General features: G+C 40.5%; 1 protein-coding gene across 10 annotated transcripts in view; it reads left to right on the top strand.

The window, feature by feature from the left end:
- The first annotated feature begins 2,546 nt into the window (after nt 1-2,546).
- Nucleotides 2,547-8,139, top strand: part of AGBL2 (AGBL carboxypeptidase 2) — a 34,901-nt gene continuing 29,308 nt past the window's right edge. For 4 of the 10 annotated variants that reach the window (XM_078383481.1, XM_020792167.3, XM_020792168.3 and 1 more), the window contains exons 1-5: nt 2,558-2,925; nt 3,437-3,504; nt 3,892-3,955; nt 4,871-4,996; nt 5,113-5,301. In XM_078383481.1, coding sequence (XP_078239607.1) covers nt 3,472-3,504; nt 3,892-3,955; nt 4,871-4,996; nt 5,113-5,301 — 412 coding nt within the window. In that variant the 5' untranslated portion in view covers nt 2,558-2,925; nt 3,437-3,471. Of the gene's footprint in view, nt 2,926-3,436; nt 3,505-3,891; nt 3,956-4,870; nt 4,997-5,112; nt 5,302-8,139 lie in introns of all 10 variants that reach the window. The other 6 variants (XM_078383480.1, XM_020792166.3, XM_020792164.3 and 3 more) reach the window with 6 other exon arrangements.

Below are 8,139 nucleotides of genomic sequence, written 5' to 3'. Positions count from 1 at the left end.
AATTGTCATCATTTGCTTTTATAGTGAAAAATAAATAGGCTGAATCTGGCTCTGTGATTGCCCATACATTCTAATAACATTCATGTAGTTATGACTCTGCCCATACATTCTAATAACATTCATGTAGTTATGACTAGGTGGAATTTTTCATATCTTTTGAAGATACTTTGCACTATCTCAAATTACTGTGATAACATGTTATTTCTTCCAGAAAATTTCAAATAATTGTAATTAGGATCTTATTGATTGGTTCATTTGAGAAAAGTCCACTATGTGTGAAGTCTTCCAGGAATTTTGTGACACCTCCCTTTTGCAGGGAGTTGTTTGCTTCAACTGTGTACTGATTCCTGTCTAGCAGGAACATGCTATAATTATTAAGTCCAATCTAGGAGCCAAAAACATATACAGTATTGATTTCATTTACTACTAGTACATCTCATATGACAGTACAAATCAGAAGCTTTCAGCACTTCAGAAACAAAACTGGAAAAAGTGGTGATCGCCTCCCTTGGCAAATAAGTATGACACTTACTCAACCAGGCCATAAATGCAAACTGAATATAACTAATCCAGTGTTACTATAATTATGTAGGCACAGCTTTGCCACCATAAGAATGGGGAGCAGAGCTCCAATAATGCCTGCATGAGTTCCCCTGGGGGATAACACTGTGACAGTGATACATTCGAATTGAAAGAGATGGAGAAATTAACACCCCAAAGTCCGTTTTTCCTTATCCATTTCTGTCCACATGGACTCCTTTAAAGCAACATGGGGAATACTATGAAAGATCTGCAGCCTCAGCTTCTTTCCTTGTTTGGCCCCAGAAGACTTTCCTTATCCTGTGTGGTTTGAGGACTGATCTACACATGCAATGTGGCACTGAGCAACTGTTTTGGAACACTCTTCTACCATGTTGACAAGAACGACTTTGAAACTCATCTCATTCTTTGCAAAGTGTTCAGAAACTTCAGTGGTCCAAAATCCTGCAGCCAGATTGTTTACAAGGATCACATAACTGTTAAGCAGCTCCACGGGCTGGCAATTCATTTCCAGGCGTAAAGTGCTGGTTCTAACCTATAAAGCCCTAAATGGCTTAAGTCTGGGCTTTCTCAAAGAGTGCTTCTCACATGATGAAACTGCTTGGGTGTTAAGATAATCAGGAGAGGCCTTCCTCTTGGTCCCAGCACTCTCACAGGCATGCCTAGTGGGGACATGGGAGGGGGCGTTCTCTGTTGCTGCTCCCAGACTTTGGAACTCCCTCCCACAGGAAACCAGCAGACACCATCTTTGCTGTTCTTCCTCAAACAAGCAAAGAACTTTCTCTTCAGGCAGGCTTTTCTTTAGTGACAGCCTGGCTAGGAGACGTTTTTAAATGATATGATTTGTATTTTGTTGCTTCTAAATCTATTTATTAATGTTCATCTAATATTCTTAGCATAACATTATCAATTTAATATTTGAATAATTCACTTTTTAGCTTTAATATTGTGCTTTAATTATTTATGCTTCCTTGGGTCCTCTCTTAGAAGAAAGGCAGGGTAAAACAAATAAAAAATAATCCCTCTTGCAGTATAACATGGGTACAGTTTGTTCCATGATTTGATTTGGTACTTTAATTCTCAGTTGTAGCCAGCTCATCCTTGTCTTTAGGAGTTGAGTTTTAGTAGCAATCTACCTGTACATTATTGCAAAGTAATGTGTTAGGGACCTTGTGGCACAGTGGTGAAATTGCCGTGCTGCGGCCAAAACTGCTCAGGACCCTGGTGGTTCAATCCCAGGTAGCGGGTTCAAGTTCGACTCTGCCTTCTATCGGTAAAATGACTAATCAGCTTGGGGGGGGGAGCAATGTGTAGCCTGCATAATTAACTTGCAAACCGCCCAGAAAGTGCATTAAGAGCTATGGGGCGGTACAGAAGCAGCACGCTTTGCTTGGCTTTAGGTTTAAACACAAAATAAACCTGATACACACATCCCTGCCTACAACATCAGCTAGTTATGTGATGAAGAGAAGTAACGGAGGGGACCAGGTTAGTCAATTCAGCGGATGCTACGTAACCCCCGGGTTTTTTCGAAGTCAGTCTCGCACACTGAGCAATTTTTCACTGCAGGATTAATTCTCTTCTCCTGAGTACTGGTACATCTGAGGTGAACACAGATAGAAGACCTTGGCGGCATCTTCTGTTAAATATAGTAAGACCCACATAATCAAAGACGTTTTACGACCGTAAGGCGTGTGCATATTTCATACGTTAACACACCGACGCGCGGACAACAAACCTCGGTTGTCCTTAAAACAAAAGCGTGCACCGACTGGTTCACTGTTACTAAGCTCAACTTGCGAGTTCCAGGATAAACCCAAACGCCCGGCGGTCCCCACCACCTCAAACTGACAAACGGCTGGACTTGGTTTTTTTTTTTTTTAATCAGTAGCCCTTGCTTCTTCAGGCAATGGCTTGTATGGCTGCCACTCCGCATTGACAGACCAATGAACAAGTAAGTACCTCCCCCAAGAGGAAGAGATTGGTGCAGCTGGTTGCTAGGCGATGATTTTCCCCCACAGAGGAAATGAAGGGGAAAGGAAAAGAGCGGGAGGTGGGCGATAAGTGAGGTGATGGCGGGTGTCGCGTATGTGGAATAATGCCCGCCGCTGTCCTTGGCCGCCTTCTCTGGGCGGGCCAGTTTTTTTTCCCTGTCGGAATGTCCTGTTCTGAATTTGAGCGAGTGTAGTTAGGTCAGTTGTTAACCAAAAGACAGCCAGCCAGCCAACCCAGTCCCGGCGGTGGTTGTGAGAATTGTAGGCGCGCGTAAACTTTCGTGCTTTGAGGAAGGTGTTTTGTTGTGAGTGACAATGTGGTCGCCATAGAAGCCTTTCAGTCCTGCCGGTCAAAGTCGTCCTCATCACAGCAAGCTGCCGGGCGTTTTGGGTGAATGACTCTATAGCAGTATAAAATATTTTTATCTTATTTTGTATTATTTAACTTGGTAAAAGGGTTCCCCATAGGTTAGCGGTTCCCCTTCAAAAAAACTAATTTATTCTTCCAATTTCACCTCTATTTTTGGAGTCACGGAAAGAGCCTCCCGGAAGCATGTGAGGTGGACAACGCTGGAGGCATTTAAGAGAAAATTGGATCTGTTTTGATTTGTATTCCTGCACTGAGCAGGGGGTTGGACTTGATGTCCTTATAGGACCCTTCAGACTCATTTAGTCTATGATTCTGTAATTGTAACTAATATCCTTGTCCCATCTTTGCCCTAACCCCAATTTGCTGTTATCATCCCTCCACCCTGCAGCCAGTGCCTAATACAGTTGGTGGGTGATCTTACAGCAGTTGCAGCAGAGAAGGGGATTGGGGGAGAATATTCTTGCAAGACAAAAAAATAAGACTAGTTAATAGGCTTCCTCTTCTATAACTCTTATTTCTGGTTTTCTATAAGGGGCTTCAGACTGAACCATTCCAAGATCAGCAGTTATGTGTCCAGCAGACCCAAGTTCTGAGAGTCAGGTCAGTACAGTATAAAATTGCAAACAAATGCATAAGGGGCTGGATGAAATCACTGACTTTTGATCCTTTGAAGGTGATTCTAGTTCAGTGCTGGAATGGTAGGAAGTATTAGTGGGATGGCAGAAGAGCTTGGACCATTAAGATTGAGGGATGTAAGTGGGACAGGACGAACAGGAGGATCTTTGCATTTTGTGTGTAACTGACATTAAGAAACTATTTCAAGCCCCAAAGTAGGTATGACCAGAGATTTGGCTTTGGGTCTTATAATTGCCACTTGGTGTTTTTATTGTTTGCTTTTGTATGAAGAAATAATGGAAAGGCTTTGGGAAATAAGACTCAGGTGAAACATGCTGGCTTTCTAACAGTGCTGCATTTCCCCCCCAAAAGCAGATTAAAGAGCCATATGAAAAATTCATGTATCAACACCTCCAGTACTATGGATACTTCAGAGGTGAGAATTTTTTTTCTAATGCAGCTCATTATTGCATCTGTCAGGCTGTGTAACAAATAATTATTTTGCAGGTTTATTGTATGTCTTCACACTTTAATTTTATCTTGTGACATTGTTGCCTATTTCTGTTATGTGAAAGGACTGATGCACTTCAGACAGCTTTTTGTTTAAGTTTAAAAGGTACAGGGAGGATAATAGCACTGCAGAAAACAGCAGTATTGACATTATAACTTAGTGCTGCGCAATGTAAAGCACAAGAGTCTTTTTCTTCCTTATACCATAGTAAATAATCTAAAACAATGATTTCCAAACTTAGGTAACTCAGGTGTTTTTGGACTGCAACTCCTGGAAACAACAGCCAGCACAGCTAGTGGTGCATTCCAAAAACAACTGAATTACCCAAGGGTGGTATCCAATGATCTAAAGTAAGTCTCCTTACAAGTAGTTTTGCATAGGGTCACAGACTTACCAACTTTTGCTGTCTAATCTGATATCAGTTACGTATGTATTTGAATTGACATAGTCCTGTGATTCCCAACCATAGTCCAGTGATTCCCACCTTAGGTAACCCAGGTGTTCTTGGACTGCAACCCCCAAGAAACCCTGGCCAGCACAGCTGGTGACGAAGGCTTCTGGGAGCTGTAGTCCAAGAAGACCTGGGTCAACCAAGGTTGAGAACCACTGACATAATCCCTCCCTGTCATGAGATGATACTGATGGTTGTTCCTATTAGTTATACCACTGAGATGGCCCTGGCAATGCAGTTTTAGTTTTAAAATATTATTTGTCTTATTTTGCAGTATCAATATAATGTCTCATATGAGCTCAGCAATGGACACTTTCATTTCTTCAAATTAGATCTAAATGGCTTGTGCAATTAGACTTCTGCAATAATACTAAAAATGTTTATTTTAGGTGAGGAAAATGCTCCCCAAAACCACACTTTACCCCTTGAGAGGAGGAAAAACTGCTCTTGCTTGAAGCCAGGTAGCATCCAGAAGAGAACTAGATCAGAACACAATTTGGACAAGAACTCACCCTGTAAGTAACCCCTGAACTAGATGCAAGTAATATATTGGTTTTATAAAAAAGGAAACGTATGTTTAAACCTACATAGCTGCCTGGACATAACACTTTCTCATTTGTATTTTTGACAGGTTCACTTGTAACAGAAAAACCATTAATTAAAAGCAAGCAGGTTACATGCAACCATCTGGAGGACCCTCATGTTCTGCGCTTGCGGGAACCTCGGAATCTTTTTTCTATTCCTAGTACTAGAGATTCAATTTTGGCTCCTCTCTGGCCAGTTGAGTGTGAAGTAATTGAAGACAGTATTCACCACATTGGTAATCAGAGTCTTGGGCTAGGAGTAATGTTTTGCAAGGATACATTTTTCCTGTAAAGTGGACTAGTTTTACAGGGACTATCACTAAAGAATTTGTTCTCTTTAACATAAATTCATACAGCAGAGCTGCTGAAAATTTAACAGCCTGTCTGACAAAAAATATATAATATTCAAACACTTTTCAGAATGCTTTTAAAATACCTATCCAAATTATGCAGAACTCTAGGGGAAAAAGTTCCCAATTGTGTTAAATTTGTTCTAGGTTGAAACCACCACTTTCCTTAGACGTTTTGATTAAATAGGCCTCTTCACATGTTGCTTGTTCTGACTCAGAAGTCAGTATTTATGTCCAAAAGGTCATATTATAAAAATCTGTGACTAGCAGTATTTATATATGAGAATCCAGAACTATTGCAGTTCAGTATTTGTTTATTAATTATTTCCATTTCTGTACTGCCCTATTAATGTTATCACATTCTGGGTGGTGCACAATATACTATAAAACCATACAACAAAAACACCAGGTAGTAAATATAAAAAATACAATAAAATACAATAAACAATGTCGCTAGCTAAAACTCCCTTTAAATAAAAATGTATGTTAAAAACTCTTTGAGCATCTCAGGACAACAGTTACATTTGTAGAAGGCAGCTTTATATAAATTAGTTTTAATTAGCTTCCTGAAAACACAGGGATGGTGCCTGGCAAACCTCTGTAGGAAGTTTATTCCAGAGGGAAGGGGCCATGACACTGAAAGCTCAGTTCCTAGTGTTGCTTTTTGTTGTTGTTGCTTCCTTGGGTATTACAGTGCTTAACATCAAGTACTACAAGGGACATTAAGTACTGTGGGACCACTAGCTATTTTGATGTATTCGTGAAGGATTTGGTGGCCGGGATCTAATGGTTGTTGTGGGTTTTTTGGGCTCTTTGGCCGTGTTCTGAAGGTTGTTCTTCCTAACGTTTCACCAGTCTCTGTGGCCGGCATCTTCAAAGTGCTGTCCTCTGAAGATGTCTATTTTGTTGGAGAAAGATTCTGCCCAGTAGTGGGTTCCTAGACTGTTAAGTGCTTTATAGTTCAGTTGTTGTAGGTTTTTTTGGGCTGTTTGGCTGTGTTCTGAAGGTTTTTCTTCCCAAAGTTTCGCCAGTCTCTGTGGCCGGCATCTTCAGAGGACAAGAGTTAGAACTCCGTGTTCTAGTGTAGTATGTTGGGATAGTTGAGTATTTGTAGCTGTGGGATCAGCTTTTTGTCCTATTCAGGAGATTGGGTGGTTATGGTGATCAGGGTGTTTTTTGCTATGGGTGTATTGTTATGATAAGGGGGGAAGATGATCTGTCACTATGATTGATGGGTGTCGTTAGGTAGTCTTTTGTGTGCAGTGTTAACTGGTCCTTGTGGCTGGGTAGAGTTTGTTGACCTTCTTGCAGGCTGTATTTTTCATTGCTGGTAGCCAGACTTTGTTGAGTTTTAGACTTTCTTCTTTTTTGTTGAAGCTGTGCTGATGCTTGTGGATTTCAACGACTTCCCTGTGTAGTCTAACATAATGATTGCTGGTGTTGTTCAGTATTTCTGTATTTTGAAATAGAATTTCATGTCCAGCTTGTTTCATGGCATGTTCAGCTACTGCCAATTTTTGGGTTTGAGTGGGATTGAGTCTTTGTGGATTTTGGGGAGTCCGTATAGTCTTAGTGGGAGAGCTTCTGTCTTGCAGATTCACTGAAGGACATTGGGGTGTAGGGAGGAACTCCTGATCAGCATGTTAGTTTTGTGATTTTGTTCATTGGGTCCTGTTTCAGTTTTCTGTGGGTGGTGGGGTCTAGAAGTTCCCTGATTTTGTCCTTGTATTCTTCTGTTTGCGTGATTACTCTGGCGTTGCCTTTGTTGGCTGGCAGAATGATGGTGTCAGGATCTGAGTTTAGGGACTTGACAGTGTTTCTCTCCTTTTTTGTTATGTTGCTGTTCGCGGTTTTTGCTTTTTGTAGGATCCTTGTCACTTCACCTCTTATTTCTTCTCCTTTTTCTTCCGGAAGATGATATATGGCTGATTCCACATTGGCAATGATGTCTTCCATTGGAATTTTACTAGCTCCTGTCCTCTTAAGATGCCAGCCACAGAGACTGGCGAAACGTTAGGAGGAAAAACCTCTAGAACATGGCCAAACAGCCTGAAAAACCTACAACAACCATCAGATCCTGGCCGTGAAAACCTATGCTTTATAGTTTATGACCCCATTTGTTCCCATATGTCTGGTCTTGAGCTTCCTGTTGAATGTCATTCATTTTTTTTGCTGCACTGGATGAATTAATGAGCTTATCTGATTGATTTTCATTTATGTTTATATATTATTTCACAGCTTTGTGTTAGTCTGTGAATTTCAGTATCCTATTCCTTTCACAATGACCTCTAATGAAATGTTTGTGAAACAAGTTCCTAGGAAACTCTTCTTTTAGAATCTGTATTGATTATTCTTATTCCACTTGGAAGTATGTTTTTTAATATTTGTCTGCTTCCTTCATCTAGATTCTGTTCCATTGTATAGGATATACAGCTTTTATAATTTATGTATTCTTGTTGCATTCATTGTTTTGGTTTACTTATACAGTGGTGCCTCGCAAGATGATTTTAATTCGTTCCACGAAAATCGTCGTCTTGTGAAAAAAACATCTTGCAAGGTTCCCTATGCATCGGTCTCAAAAAAAAAAAGTCTTGCAAAGCATCATTCTAAAAAAAATCTTACGAACCATCGGTCTCAAAAAAAAATCTTGCGAAGCATGGTCATAGAAAAAAAGTCTTGCAAGGCACCATAGTGATCGCAAAAACCAATCGTCTTGCGGGTTTT

This window comes from Pogona vitticeps, chromosome 1, assembly GCF_051106095.1.
Source record: "Pogona vitticeps strain Pit_001003342236 chromosome 1, PviZW2.1, whole genome shotgun sequence".
In the NCBI taxonomy this organism is placed as follows: Eukaryota; Metazoa; Chordata; class Lepidosauria; order Squamata; family Agamidae; genus Pogona; species Pogona vitticeps.
Note: the sequence above shows the minus strand (reverse complement) of the source record. Positions and strands in the feature narration are given on the sequence as shown.